General features: G+C 36.0%; 1 protein-coding gene across 5 annotated transcripts in view; it reads left to right on the top strand.

Annotated features, from left to right (window-relative positions):
- The first annotated feature begins 1,109 nt into the window (after window positions 1-1,109).
- Window positions 1,110-14,972, top strand: part of PIGN (phosphatidylinositol glycan anchor biosynthesis class N) — a 66,547-nt gene continuing 52,684 nt past the window's right edge. For 2 of the 5 annotated variants that reach the window (XM_039356236.1, XM_039356231.1), the window contains exons 1-5: window positions 1,110-1,294; window positions 3,843-3,910; window positions 5,027-5,320; window positions 9,877-10,145; window positions 14,120-14,241. In XM_039356236.1, coding sequence (XP_039212170.1) covers window positions 9,919-10,145; window positions 14,120-14,241 — 349 coding nt within the window. In that variant the 5' untranslated portion in view covers window positions 1,110-1,294; window positions 3,843-3,910; window positions 5,027-5,320; window positions 9,877-9,918. The remainder of the gene's footprint in view (window positions 1,295-3,842; window positions 3,911-5,026; window positions 5,321-9,876; window positions 10,146-14,119; window positions 14,242-14,972) is intronic. The other 3 variants (XM_039356233.1, XM_039356234.1, XM_039356232.1) reach the window with 3 other exon arrangements.

The raw sequence follows: 14,972 nt of genomic DNA, 5'->3' as shown, positions 1-14,972 counted from the left end.
AGTTCTGAGAGTTAATTTGGTAGCATTGGGCTACAAATTGAGATGCTGTGAGTTCTAGTCCCGCTTTGGACATGAAGCTGGGAAGATGACCTGGACCTATTGCTAGAATGGAAGAACATCCCCCCTCCCGAAAGCTCTAAATTTAGTTCTGAACTGCTGCAAAAATCAGAACCAGGAGAAATTACAGCAGCCAGAATTCTTAAGGGAATTTAGAGTTGAGTATATTACAATAAAAACAGTATTAATAAAGGAGAATATTGGTGCTTTCTGAGCTTGCTTGGTTTCTTGCAGATGTTTCATTACCCAAACTGGGTAACATCATCAATGCTAGTCTGATGAAATAGAACCTAGCGCTGATGTTACCTAATTTGGGTAATGAAAACGTCTGGCAAGAAAACAAGCAAGCTCAGAGAGCACCAAGGACCCTGCATAAAAACAGTATGCTGTTTCCTACTATGTCATAAAATTTCTATACTTTTTTAAATTTCATAATGAGAAGCCAAAAGAATCACCTAGTTAAGTTATAACCTCTTTAACCCTTGTAACTCCCTCCCTTTCTACTTCAGACGGTCTCAAATGCAAGCCTATATGGTTGCTTTATTCTGTAACAGACACAGGCAACTTAAATCCCATGAAAGGATGCTGCTTTTCTACATTAGGGATGAGAAACCTGTGCTATTAAACATGTTACTAGGATTCATGCAGTTGTGGTCCAAACATATTCTAAGATTTCCTGTCTTTAAAGCATACTTAACTTGAAACTTTCAGGCTGTGGACTTCAACTCCCAGAATTCCGTAGCTAGTTGAATTCTGGGAGTTGAAGTCCAAGCATCTTAACGTTGCTAACGTTGAGAAATATTGCTTTAGATTGATTACTTCCCACTGTGCCAATTCTCACAATTCCGAACTGAACCTGGCAGGGAATTTTGGAAATTGCAGTTTGAACACCATTGGAATCTCCGCTTAGCGTGGGAGAAAAGCAGTGAATGAGAAAACAATTCAGCCCGAAATCTCCCGAGTTCATCATGAATCCTACAGGTCTCGCGATACTCTTGGGCAGCTTTCGCGATACGGGAGCTGTGACGTTGTTGAAGGTAGAGCGTTTTTTTTTTTTTTTTAACAGCGGTGATAACTTGCAAGGAGTTCGTGAACGTTGCTGGTTTCTGCACTCCCCCCTCCCCCCGCATCCATTACTTTCTGCCTACCTGCCAAGTGTGGCGAAGGTTGTTTTTGCTGGTCGGCATATGTCTCCAAGGAAACGATCGTCCTCTCAGTAGCCGGTGGAATGAGCGAGGTAAGCAACCTAAATAAGTCACTTCCTGAAACGGTGATGGATGTTCTATTTTCTGACGCTTCTCTTCTCTGTTTTCTGACACTTCTCTTCTCTGCAGTGAGTGTTCGGGCTCAGATGGGTTTTGATTTGGGTAGAAAGAGGGACTGGTTATATCCATAGGATTTGTCAATGGCTTGCAACCATTGTGGTTGGTACCTTGTGTTTAAAGCATGCCAACAACAACATGATAAGCTATGCATTACTGTACAGTAGTGGCCAAAATTGGGGAAACCTTTTGGGAAAAGTGTACAGTAGAAATTGCCACCTTTGGTTAAGTTTCCACCAATTTTTCTTCTAATTTCTTTATAACTGTAGCGTTCACTTAATAATACTATTTTACATCGCTTTCTAGGCGACCAGTCAACTCTTTGCACCATTACTTTAATTTTATTACGTTTTACAAGCTCACTAAAACACAATACTAGAACACAAAAAAATCCAACCAACTTGATAGCGATCACATAACACACCGACAAATGTCCTCTTCTCAGCTTCAATACATGACATCAATAACTGAATCCTACTGTGATCTGATTGGCTCATTGCCAAAACAAGATGACACCTGATTGGCTCTCTAAACACTCATGCTCATTGGCTACAATCAGATAAAGGCAAGCTACCTGATATCAACCTAAGCAAGTTGTGCTTCCTTTTTCTGGTTATTTGGCTATAACTTTTCATAGAATACAGTACAGATAATTGAACAAACTTTGTTGCATTGCATTCTTGATTAAATTATCTTTCCATTGATATATAATTTTATGGTACTACTACCCAAAAAGTGATGTTATTAGCCATCAAACCTCAAAAAAATACACTTTCCCCAAAAGGTTTCCACAATTTTGACCACTACTGTAGGCAGTAATATATTGTCACTACATTAGATTGCTGGAATTAAGAACACTTGTAATTGTTTGTATAAGTGTGTGTGCATGAACTCAAGCCTTCAGAGAAGATTGACTTTTGGTGCCATCATTGTGCTACCTTTGTGTTTAAGCAAGCCAACAGCAATAAGATGAGCTATGCATTATTACCGACACTAGTATATTGACAATACATTATATTGCTGGAATTAAGAACATTTGAAGTCATGTTTTTAATTCCAGCAATCTAATGTATACAATCTAATGTATATATTACAATCTAGTGTATAGTGCATGGACTCAAGTCTCCAGTAAAGCTTGACTTTTGGTACCATTTTTCTTGACAATAATATGGAAATAGTGTGCATTGCCTCCTGCCATTCAAGTCCTGCCTTAGCCATGAAAGCCAGCTGGGTGACTTTGGGCCAGTCACTCATTCTCTCTCAGCCCTATTCACCTCAGAGTTGTGTTGTGGGAAAAATGGAAGGGTGTGCTGGATATGCTTACTGCCTTGAGGTATTTGTAAAAATAACAAAGGTGGGATGAAGAAATAAAATACTTTCTTGATTTCCACAGCGGCAATTTTCTAGTGATATCCTATTCAAGTACCCTCTGGATCTCATTCTGCCCACCTATTTTTTTTAAAAAAGTCCATCCAAGATTAGCTAAGTACTGTAACTAAGCAAATACTTACAAGCACAACCAAAGCCAAAGTAAGATTGGTTTTGGTCTGGGATATGAAACTGTTACCACTGTGGTTTATGTTTATTGTGTTTGTAAATCGACCTCATTCAGCAAACTTTGGTTAACTAAAAAATGGCTGAATTTGAGTGAATGCAGCCTTTTTTCATGAGAATTCAATTGGTGAATCTCAGTCCTAATAAAAAAAATTAAAGCACATTCTTCAAAAATGTGTTTGGTTTGAGCTTCAGGAAATTATATGAGCTCAGCCACTGTTGTTTTTACCATGCTTCAGATTAAGCAAGCTGTATGAACCTAGTTCATTCTGATTTTATGTAAACCATAATTTATTTAAACCATAAGTAAATAAATTATAGCTTAGAGAATAGTTTACCAAACCATAAACATACATCCAGCAGAAAAGAGATGCTCTACAGGACTGGAATATCTTTGGACAAAATTTGGATTTAAGGTGTGAAATTTACATGCTTTGTCCCTAAGCGTCTCTGCCCCCAGTTTGAAATTTATTGAAATATACAGACATAAACTAAAATTTGAAAGCAAAACTAAAATTTTGCTATGATTCTAAAGCCTTCCTGATCTGGTCCTCCCATAGGTAATGCACAATTACTATATCAGAACAATCTGAACAGACTTACAGTCTTTTAAAGACATTCCAGATTTATGACAATCTAGGAAAGGTTGCTTTATGGCCTGTAAAGTACTTCCAGCCATAGGAAAATATTTTACCACCATTCAGTGGTGATGTGATCACAATCTGGCCAAGAGCCCCACGATCCAGTGATTGTCATTTACAATTTTCTCTATCAGTTTCCCCAGAAAGTCAATGGGGAAGCTGGCAGGAAGATTGCAAACTGCATCTGCCTGCCAAGATTTTAACTTTGGTTCTGCAGTTTGTCAGAATTCTCTTCCATGCATTGAGGGAAGCTTAACTCCTTTTTCAGGCACTCTTGCAGCCAACTTTCAGAGATAAGAGGGAGCTGAAATTTGAGCAGAGAGGCAGCGTGGTAAGGTAAGGAGTGAAGGGTGCCTCAGGCAGATGCGGAAGCCTTTGGGAGGCCTAATACAAGTCATGTGTGCAAGTGTCTCTCTGCTTGGGAGCTATAAATCCTGCTTGGATTTTGGCAGAGAGGATTTTCAGCTCCTGAACAGAGCCTCAAAGAGTCTTCGCCATCCTACCAAGGAGAAGACAAGTACTTTTTAAATAGCATTTTAATTTAAAATGCTTTGCTTGAACCGTCTCCAGGCTTTATCTTGCCAACTGGGGATTTGAGCTATAGTGATCCAGATTATCCATTATTTGTTTCTTCTAAGAACATTGGTGTCAGTCTGTCTTCACTTCCTTAAATTTGTTTAAGCCAATATTTCAACTAGCAGAGTTGCACTTGAACCTTGACTGAGATATAGTCAAGCTGTGGATAGAAAAATATGAGAGTGAAAGAAAGGGAAACTCAAAGTAAGGGTCCCTGAAATTTAGATTGTGTGGCATACACCAAAAACTTAAAAAAGTTTAATTGTTACAGGTGCATAATTGTTACTATTATGGATTGAATATCTAATTTTTGCATTTGGGCTTTATTATTGTGTTTGGGCTTTTCCAAATTATTATGTTTGGGCTTTCCCTTCCAAAAAAAATCCAATTTTCAGAAAGCAGGGGTTAAACTTTTTGACCTCACTTAATCTGGAGGAAGTCTAGAAGCCACAAATGCTGGAAAGCTTATTCCTGTCTGATAATAATGTGAGTATTCTGCTACTGCTTCCACAAATATCTTTAAGATCAGAGATCTTTTAATTATTTGGGGAATACTGGAATATGGAACTGAGTTGGTGGGGTGGATATCATGGGGATTAAATTTATAGTAAATTTATTCACTATTCCTAACCATTGAGGAATGATCTATTCCATGCAACTTATAAAATAAGAGCTCCAGTATTTACCTATGTTCTGCAGCTACATTTAAAGAAAAAAAAGGCAATTTTGTCCTCTAGCGGTCTGCTAGTGTTCTTGGAGACCTTTGCTTATATTGTACTGTATAAAGAAAATAAAAAAAATATGTTGAATAGAGTACATACTTAATTTCATTGTGAGTTACACAATGGCAATAAAGATATTCTATTCTATTGACAGTATTATTGGCACAAGGTGGAAAAGCTGAGTTACAAGAGCAAAGAGGTGGCTATGGGATGACTGGAATAGATGTTCATATGCAAGTTTCAAGTCAAGATAAAGCAGAAGAACAAAATCAGCATCCACAATATTATCTTGAGCAGATTATCACTATTATCAAGAAACACATCACAAGTTGCTTTTAAGCCCTAAATGTCATTTATAGAGAACCAGAGGAACTATGTAGTGAAATCAAAGACATTGTTAAGGATGCATGAAAAGGTCCTTAAGAAGAATCTAAAGAGTCAGGTTGAGGTAAGACCATCCTGGAATGACCTATTGAAGCTGTTGTTAGCGGTCAACACCAACTTGATGTCACATAAGCAATTACTTTGTACTTCCAAGGTGCAACAATTAATGGATTCTTATATATTTTTTTGTTTTTAATTTTGCTTATATTTTAGTTGAACTTTAAATATTGTCTTTGCTCAGTTCAATACAATGGATTAAAATATTGCTTCTACAATGTGAACTATGCTACTTTACATAAAGGCGAGTTTATCTGAATTCCTGTTCTGAGTGGTAAATAGACGAAGCAAACTAACTTTATGTTAGACAGCAGCCTCCCTTATTTAGGACCTAGATGTCCTCCAAATTCTATTCCTCTAATGTCAGTCGCAGTGGGATAATAGCTAGGACCATGTATGTGGAGGACATTATTGCTTTGGTATGTCTGCAACAGGATGCAAATTTACTGAAATGAATGATGTGGTCTAAATCATATTTTTAGTCAATGTTTTTTGAGAATATTGCAGATCTTGCCAAATAGGGTACCATGTTTCCTCAGAGTTTCCTAAGCTGATATCTGGAGAATATAACAAGAAGTTCAGAAAAGTAGATCTTAAAAGATGGCACTGGGGCTTCATTACCTACAAGTCTGTAATAAATCACATACTTCTCTTAGAGATTTTGCATGGATATTGCTGATGCTGATGCCAGAGATTTGCCTTGATAAATCAAGTGATATTAATGGAATATTTAATTCTCAAGGAGCTTTTTACCTTGAGTTTTCTGAATTGCTTAACTCCATTTACAGTTTAAAACAGATGACATGTATTATTGCAATGTGAAATAATCATTGAAAATTTTGCTTGGAAGCTATTTTGAGGGATTATGTGAGTTACTAAACACATTTAAATGAATAGTCATTCAAAAATTTATCTTATCAAATATATCATGACAGATCATATATAGCAGTGATGGCGAACCTTTTAGAGACCGAGTGCCAAAACTGCAACCCAAAACCTACTTATGCATTGTTGGGTAACGGGTGGATGTGGCCCATTAGATGCGTGTGGCCCATTGGGTGGGCGTGGCTGCAGTGGTAACAGCAGACTGGGTGGGACTAAAAAGTTCAATCAATCAATTCCAACTTTGCAAGATCTTTTTTTTTCCCCGCAAGAAGTTGAAATTGACTGATTGATTGAACCTTTTTTTTTTTTGTACACGGCGGCGGAGGCCTAAAGCGAAAAGGTTTTATAAAACCCAGCTGAAGGCCTAGGACTGGGGTGATGACGCGCGTGCCCACAGAGAGGGCTCTGAGTGCCGCCTCTGGCACCCGTGCCATAGGTTCACCACTACTGATAAATAGCATGCAAATATATTCATATTGATTTAGGGTATGAGCAGAGTGCACGAGTCCTGATTATTTCTACAATTAGTTTTCTAATATTTAAGGTGTCAGATCCCAATGTGTATTTATATATAATTTAGAAGGTCATTTCAGTTGAATGTGTGGAGCCATAGAACCTGGTTAACATTCAAAGCTGTTCTTACTATTGAACAATATAATAATATCAATTGCAGCAGAAAATTCTGAGGTGGCATTTCTGCCTTGTTTGAGCTTATCTATAAATTAATTGTTTTCTATTTCCTTGACAATGTGAATTTTTTTTTAAACCTGCTGCTTAGAAAAATTGCATCTATTCACACTTTTTAACAATATGCATGCTATGGTTCTTCTGTCTCTTGAAAATGCATTTTCAGCGGATTCTTTCAAATTATATATAACAGGCTTGTAATGCTCATTAGAGCATGGGCATTTTGAAAAACGTGACTAAAATATTTTTTGTGACTTGTTTGGAGGCTTTAAATATATCATTTCATTGGTTTATCCTGTTCATCTGATAAATACTTTGTAGATGTTTCTTCCTTATTGAAAACATAAATAGAAATAGATAATGAATGGTGACATATTTTATAAAGATTTATATTTTGGCCTTTATTTAAAGAACAAAGCAGTTTCAACCCCGGCTTTGTGAGGCAAACTTTTCAAAAGATATTGGGCATTAAATGGAGTAGTTTTGGGGAAAATTAGACCTGCAATTTGCCTCATTATGTTTACATTTTTATTCAGCGTAAAACAGGTGTCCAACCTTTGCAACTTTAAGACCTTTGGATTTCAACTCCCATAATTCCCCAGGTAGCCATGATGGTTGAGGAATTCTGGGATTTAATCCATAAGTCTTAAAGTTGCCAAGATTGGACACCCCTGACCTAAAGGGACCTGGTTCAGTATAAGGCTGCAGCCAAAATTGCATATAGCTTTATTGGGAGAAATAGACAGTTCTTTGTGAAGCAATAATGGAGTTGCCTGAGAAGTACTGCCTGATCTGCTTCTTGTTTTTAATTTTGTTGCAAATTGCAGCTTGTGTCTTGAATTGGTAGTTTGAGGGAAGTGGAGTACAATGTAGCTTTGATCCAAAGTGGCTTGTCACTTTTGCAAAGAACAAAATCATGGGATGAAGCCCAGAGTCCTAAGTACAAAAAGTTCCAGATGGCCTTTTGGAGAGATAGTTAATTGAGATTTGGTCTTCATGGGTATATTTTTATTGATGCTTATTAATTTGATATCTTGAAGAGAGAGTTTGGGGAGTTTTAGTTAGTGGAAAATGTAATTGGTGGAGTACATGATATTAGAATCATTTTATTGCGTGCCTATATTGAAAAACAAATATTGATTGCCAGTTTTATGAGTACAGTGTTATGCCTAATTTAGGCTCAGGTTTTAAATGCATTTTTGTCCATTTTCTTTCACATCATTTCCTAATGGTGTGAAAAGCAATTAAGCAATTAATCAGTCTGCTTTTTGTTGGATACCAATCTCTGTAAAAGAAAAAGAAAGGATGGGGGGTGGCAAAATAAATAGAGATTGTGCACTGTTGCAAAATTGCATCAAAGCACAGCACAGCAAAAATGAATGTTTCTGATGTGGCTGGTTTCATTATACATACCATCTGTTACTTTTATAGCCTTAGCTAATTTAGGGCTTCACTGTTTGATGGATTGCTCATGCCCAGGCACTACGGTAAATAAGAGAAACCCTCGTAAAGAAATGTGTGCTTTTAGTAGTCCATCAATTGGTTGTTTAGAAAAAGTGCCTTCTGCTAAGTTGTTGCCAAATGTGTTAACTCAGGAGTTTTGTTAGCTCCTACATTTTATGCTTCCAAGAAAAAAGTGTTTTTCTTCTGATTATTTGTGTCTCATTAATTTTGTAATGTTTATGTTTTATTTTTGGAGGTAATTGCTTTGGGTGCCTTATTATTGTCTAATAATAAATAACAGCTAAATAAGGTAATTAAGCTCAAGATTTTAAATTAATTAGCTGCTCCAATGCTTAATTCGGTGTTTCGTAAAATGTGGATCTCTCAGCTGTTTGAAAAATCAAAATTGGTTACCAGCCTATGTTGAAAAATAATATTGTATTTTTATTTAGCTTGTTTATTAAATTTGTTTGCTGCCCATCTTGCCACAAGGTGACTTTAAATCCTATCAAACAAATGTGAAAAATAATAGTGGCAGTCAATCTGTCAACATTTTAAATATTGATAAATGTAATCCAGGGGTGTCAAACTGCTGGCCTGCGGGCCGGATGCATCATCGGAAAACCACGCCTACCCCATTGACAGCAATGGCGAAAAAGCTCCGATACGTTGCGCGACATCACGTGATGGCGCGAGTTTGACATGTCTGATGTAATCCATACAAATAAAAACAGTTTTGGTGTCCTCCATAATTTTTAAACATGGGAAGAAGTTCTGAGAGAAATAAGTTTAAGAAACACTGACTTAATAATGCAGGTGACTCTGCATGTATGTTGACATTAGGGTTATGTAAATAATGATAATAACAACAACAACATTGGAAGAGACCTTAGAGGTCATCTAATCTAACTCCCTGCTCAGGCAGGAAACCCTATACTATTTCAGACAAATGACTTTTTGAAGGAAATATCTGGGGAAATAAATTAAAAAGCTGTTTTTGAATGGCTAAAGTAGAGATGTTTACAAACTTTGTATGCTTTCTGACTGCATACAGGTAGTAATCAAGTTACGACCCCAATTGAGCCCAAAATTTCTGTTGCTAAATGAGACAGTTAAGTAAATTTTGTCCAATTTTACAACCTTTTTTGCTACAGTTGTTAAGTGAGTCACTGCAGTTAATTTTGTAACACAGCTGTTAAGTGAATTTTGCTTTTCATAAGGTTGGAAAAGGTAATACCATGATCCTGGGATATTACAGCCATCAAAAGTATGTATCAGTTGGCAAGTGTCTGAATTTTGATCACACGACCATGGGGATGCTGCAGTGGATGTGTGAAAAACAGTCATAAATCATTTTTTCAGTGCTGCTGTAACTTCAAACAGTCACTAAATGAAATAAATGATTGCACAACCATTTTTTTATGAAGAGGCAGCCTCGCCTTGTCTGCTTGAATATTGTTAGCTATTTGTGGATCAACAGCACTTGTCAGCTTAGGATACAATGATTTCCTGTTTCACTAACCTATAATTACTTTGATTGTTTTTTAGTGTTGGATCCTTTGTTCACATCCTCACTGACAACGTATCACCATGAATATGCAATTTTTTATAATTGCTGGTATTTTGGTACACTGTGTGTTCCTGATCTCTATCTTTGACATTTATTTCACCTCTCCTTTGGTCCATGGAATGACTCCTCATCAAATTCTGCTGTCACCACCTGCACAACGCTTAGTACTGTTTGTTGCGGATGGTCTACGTGCAGATTCACTATATGCATTGGATGACAGTGGCAATTCTAATGCTCCTTTCCTTAGGTAACTTCATTTTCCTTCCAATATTTGTTATAATTACTGGTTGTTGAGGGAGAGATGTTTATTATTCCAGCCTAGGTATTGAAATTAGATCATTTTTGATTTTTTTTTTTTTTTTTTTTTTTATTGAAAATTTTTACATTTTACAAAAACAAATCCCCTTCCCATACCCCCCCCTACCTCACCCCCCCCCCTTCCCAAGCTCCCAAACCCTCCCCTGGACTTCCCAGAGCTGAGTACAGGCTTAATTAAAAAAAAAAAAAAAACTTAAAACACTTTTAAAACCTAAACAAATTTAAATACAATCATCATTCTATATAAGCTCCCTCCAAAAACACAAATTTAAACATTACTTTCTTTGAATATCTATATCTATAATATAAAATCTAATTTCTCCCTCTTTCTTTATCCTAAAACGAAAAAATAAACATACAAATCTTTGTTATACCATTAAAGCTAAATACTCTTAAAGAACTTAAAGTAAGTACATATTTCCTTCAATCTTCATAATCTTCTCTCCTATCCAAAAAGAAAAAAAAAAAAAAAACAAAAACTTAAAAAACCTATAAGTCCTAAACAAATCTAAGCACATTTAATTAAACAAATTATTTTGTCTTAAAAATATTAATAATAATATTTAAAAACTAAAAACACTTTTAAATCCTAAACAAATCTAAATACAATCATCACTCTATATAAACTCCCTCCAAAACCACAAATTTTTAAAATTTAAAACATTAGAATCCACTCACTAAAATAAGCAAATTATAATCCCTTCAAAACACAAATTTAAACAATATTATCATTAAAGGTTCAAAACTTAAAACAACAAAGTTAATAAACACATTAAACATTTCAATCTTCACCAATAACTAATTCCATCCATAAAAAACTACATCCTTATCAATCTCAATTATATTAGTATTATTAATTATTCACATTCCAGTTTTTTCCATTCTCCATTCTTCCATTCTTCCATTTCCCTTCTCCATTCTTGTATCAAACTCGTAAGAAATGCTGCAAGTTCTGCCTTAGGAGACTGCTCCAAAATTCCTGAATCTCCCATCGACTCCGAAGCCAATAAGGGTTCCTTAAATTCCTCCTTGTATTGATCTTTACAATTGTAAGTTGTACAAGTTATCCTCTGCCCATTCCTCTCTTGTTGATGCCCCTCAGACTGAGATTTCCCAGTTTCCATTTCAGGCAACAATTCCACCCTTAAAGATTGCTCCAAAGACTTTGTAGGTCTAACATCTCCCAGAGATTCAGAAACCACTAAATATGAAACTTCCTTAACCTTCTTCTGTTGCTGCTTTTCTTTGGGATTATATACTGCACAAGTTGTCTTCTGCTCCTCAACCTGGACTTGTTGAGGCCTCTCACACAAAGATTCTCCAGTTTTCATAAATATAGGCTCTTCAAACTGTGATTCTACATTCTTTTCTTCCAAAGCTTTAAACTTAATTGATGGCGATGCACATACCCCCAGGACCGAAGTATAAAAATCTTTTGCTTGAGAAACAGTATTAAGTCTATAACATGTCCCCAGGTAATTCACCACCATTCCAATCGGAACATCCCATCTGAATGAAATTTTTCTCTTTTTAAGTTCATTTGCTAAAAAAGCAAACTCCTTTCTTCTTCTTAAAATTTTAGATGGGATCTCTTTAAAAATTATAACATCTTGTGAAGCAATTTGAAATCTCTTCTTATAATAGGCTTGCACAATTTCATTGCGTAAAGATCTTTTACCAAAGTAAATTACCACATCTCTTGGCAGATTCTTCTGTGCTGCCACCACAGAGTTAACCCTAAATAATTTTTCAATTTCATTAAGTATTCCCTCTTTTTCTTTATTCAAAATCAATGCAAAGTCCTTTGCAACCATCTCCTTCAGATCTCCTTGCAAAGACTCTCCCAGGCCTCTAATTCTTAAGGCATATTCCATTTGTCCATATTGAAGCATAAGAATCTCATTTTCCATTTCTTTTTCCATACTTTCAATTTTCCCCTCCATTATGTCCACTTTTTCAGCTACCTCTTCCACATGGGAGTTCACCTTTTCAAGAACAGAAGCAACACCTTCTAAAGCCAAAACAAAATCTTGTCTCAAGATCTTATTGTTTTCCTCTAAAATCTTTTTCATTTCTGCCCTAATTTGAATTATAACATCTCCCATCATGTCTTGCAAGTCCTTCATAGTTATTAGCTGACCCCCAGAAGAGGGTGAAACTGTTGATTTAGAAGCTGTAGAAATCCCTGGACGCTTTGGAGCCATCTTAAAGAAAAACCTTTAGTCCTTCTTAAGAAATTATAAAAATTCCTTCAAAAATCATAACTCCCTCCAAAGAAGGTCATTATAATAAAAAGAAAAAAGGGAAAAAAAGGAAGAGAAAAAGAATTAAAAAAAAGTTTTACTCCTTCTTAAAAATTACAAAAAATTAAACAAAAAAAAAGTCCTTCAAAAAAGGGTCATTACAATAAAAAAAAAGGGAGTTCAAAGGAAAAAAAAAGGGAGAAGAAAAAAAAAAATAATAATTAAATAAAAAAAGTCCGTTCCAAAAAAAATACTTAGAGATACCAAAAACAACCATTCCAATCATAAGGAAATAAAAAGAGAAAGGGAAAGGAAAGAAAGAAAAACACCAAAAAGCCTGCCGGTCAGCATTCTAACTTCCAGAAAAAAAAACACCGAGGAGTTTGCCGATCGCCATTTTACTTTCCCTTTCAACAAAGAAAAAAAATAAAAAGAGAGAATAAAAATAGAAACAAATCTTAAAACTTAAAATCCAAATAAGTCAAAGAAAGCAAAAACTAAATCCTCTACTCAGCTCTGTCCATTTAAAAAAAAAAACTCACCAGTTCTCTTTAAGCACGGAGGTGTTTGCAGCGGCTCGTTTTGTCCCTGAGGACAAAAACAGCTGGGAAGCGGAGACAAGTCTGAACTCCGTGGGAGCACTCCTTTCACCCCCCCAAAAAAAAAAACTTGGGGGGTGCGAAAGAGGCTCTACCACTATTCAGACACTCTCTACCCCCCCCCTTTGCCCGGGAGGGGGATTTTGAACCGCTGAACAGCTGGTGTCTGCTGTTCATAGCGGTTCTTACACTTACCCAGGAGGACGGCTACAAAGTAGCCGCCATCACGCACGCAAAATCCACCGGAAGTTCATCATTTTTGATTTTTATATTTAGGGAGAAAACCCGTAAGTAGTTAACTATGACCAGGGACCCATTTTGTCATAGGTGCTAATAGTAGCAATTACATAATTACCATCCTCTCAGTCCAGCCATGGATTTGCATATTTCCCTATCTCCTGCAGTATATCATGAATGTGTATATCACTCAGTATGTGTTGAAAAACTCATCTGTGGATAGTGTTAATTAATTTAAATCATGCTTTGCAATCAAGTCAGAAAAAAATACTCTTACCTTTTGAAACTGCCTTTTTCAAGACATTTCATGTGTAATGCTAGGCTATATTTCTACCTGCATTTGTTTTTGTCTTAATTTGATCAATGAACCCATCCAGCCTATGTTACTTATAGATTATTTGTCTTTAATGGTACACACTGCATTTAATTAAAAAAGTGGAAGTATCATTCTGAAGGAAGAGAGACATAGAGCATGCAAAAGTGCTTTAAGCTTAACATTATGCTTGAATTGAATTACTAGCTTACTTGTCTAACTCCTAGATATGGGCATTCTTTTTTTCATCAGCTGAGTTCATGAAATCCACTGGTGGGATTCAGCCAATTTGCACCGCTTCGGCAGAACCGGTAGCTAATTTTTTGTTGCCCAGGCCCAGAAAGGACTTCCGGAAGTGGCATTCACAGAGAGAACTGGTTGTTCACATATTTGAATCTCACCACTGATGATATCGTTTCATTTTTTTCATGGTAGCCTAAAGTAGATCCAGCACTTGAAGTGTAAGTGAGCTAGGCCATCAGCTTTTTAATTTAGAATATCTTTCTTTCAGGAATATCATAGCTTCAAAAGGCAGTTGGGGAATATCTCATACACGTGTTCCAACAGAATCTAGACCTGGGCATGTTGCACTAATAGCTGGATTTTATGAAGATGTCAGTGCTGTTGCTAGAGGTATGGAATATCCAATTTATTTCAATAAAAAAGAAAAGCCTTTCGGTGTCTTTTGCAGCTCCTTTTGCTATATAATGAACATTGGAGCTGCTGTGTGTAAATTAGATGGCCAATTTGTGGCAATTTTCTCTGCATCCTATCCTATCCTTTATTATTTTGGAAGACCTCCCATATAAATGGGAATGAGATAGCTGTGTTAAATTGTAGTTTGGTTAGTTATGGTTTATTGGATGATTGTAATCATATCTGGGTAAGCTCATGTTTTGTCCTACCAGCATATCTTTGAAATTAATCTATTTAAACTTTTATAAATGGGAACTACTACTTTATAAAATTATGGCAGTATGCCAGCTTTCCATTCTGAGAACACAACTTTAAATGCAATCAAGTATTATGAGTTGGAGACTAGTCCTCAACATTTATTACTGTATCTAAATGATATTTGCAGCACAATTCTGTGTATGATTACTGAGAAATAAATCATTAGTTTTAATGGGGTCTGTTCTCAGATAAATCTGAACAGAACTGCAATCCTAATTCATTCTCTCTCTCTCCGTATATGTGTATGAAATGATATATATATATGTTGGGAAAGAAGGATTAGTTTTTATTTTCTCATCTTTGGCTCAAGAGTACATAATGTACTGCTGATTGTACAACATGTTACTTTATAGTATATGATAACATATTTTTGGTTTAGGGAAGTAAACAGAATTAGAACCAATGGCTTG

Source organism: Crotalus tigris, unplaced genomic scaffold (genome assembly GCF_016545835.1).
Source record: "Crotalus tigris isolate CLP2741 ecotype Arizona unplaced genomic scaffold, ASM1654583v1 scf7180000018807.1825209, whole genome shotgun sequence".
In the NCBI taxonomy this organism is placed as follows: domain Eukaryota; kingdom Metazoa; phylum Chordata; class Lepidosauria; order Squamata; family Viperidae; genus Crotalus; species Crotalus tigris.
The sequence above is the reverse complement of the archived record's forward strand: the minus strand, read 5'-3'. Positions and strand labels throughout refer to the sequence as shown.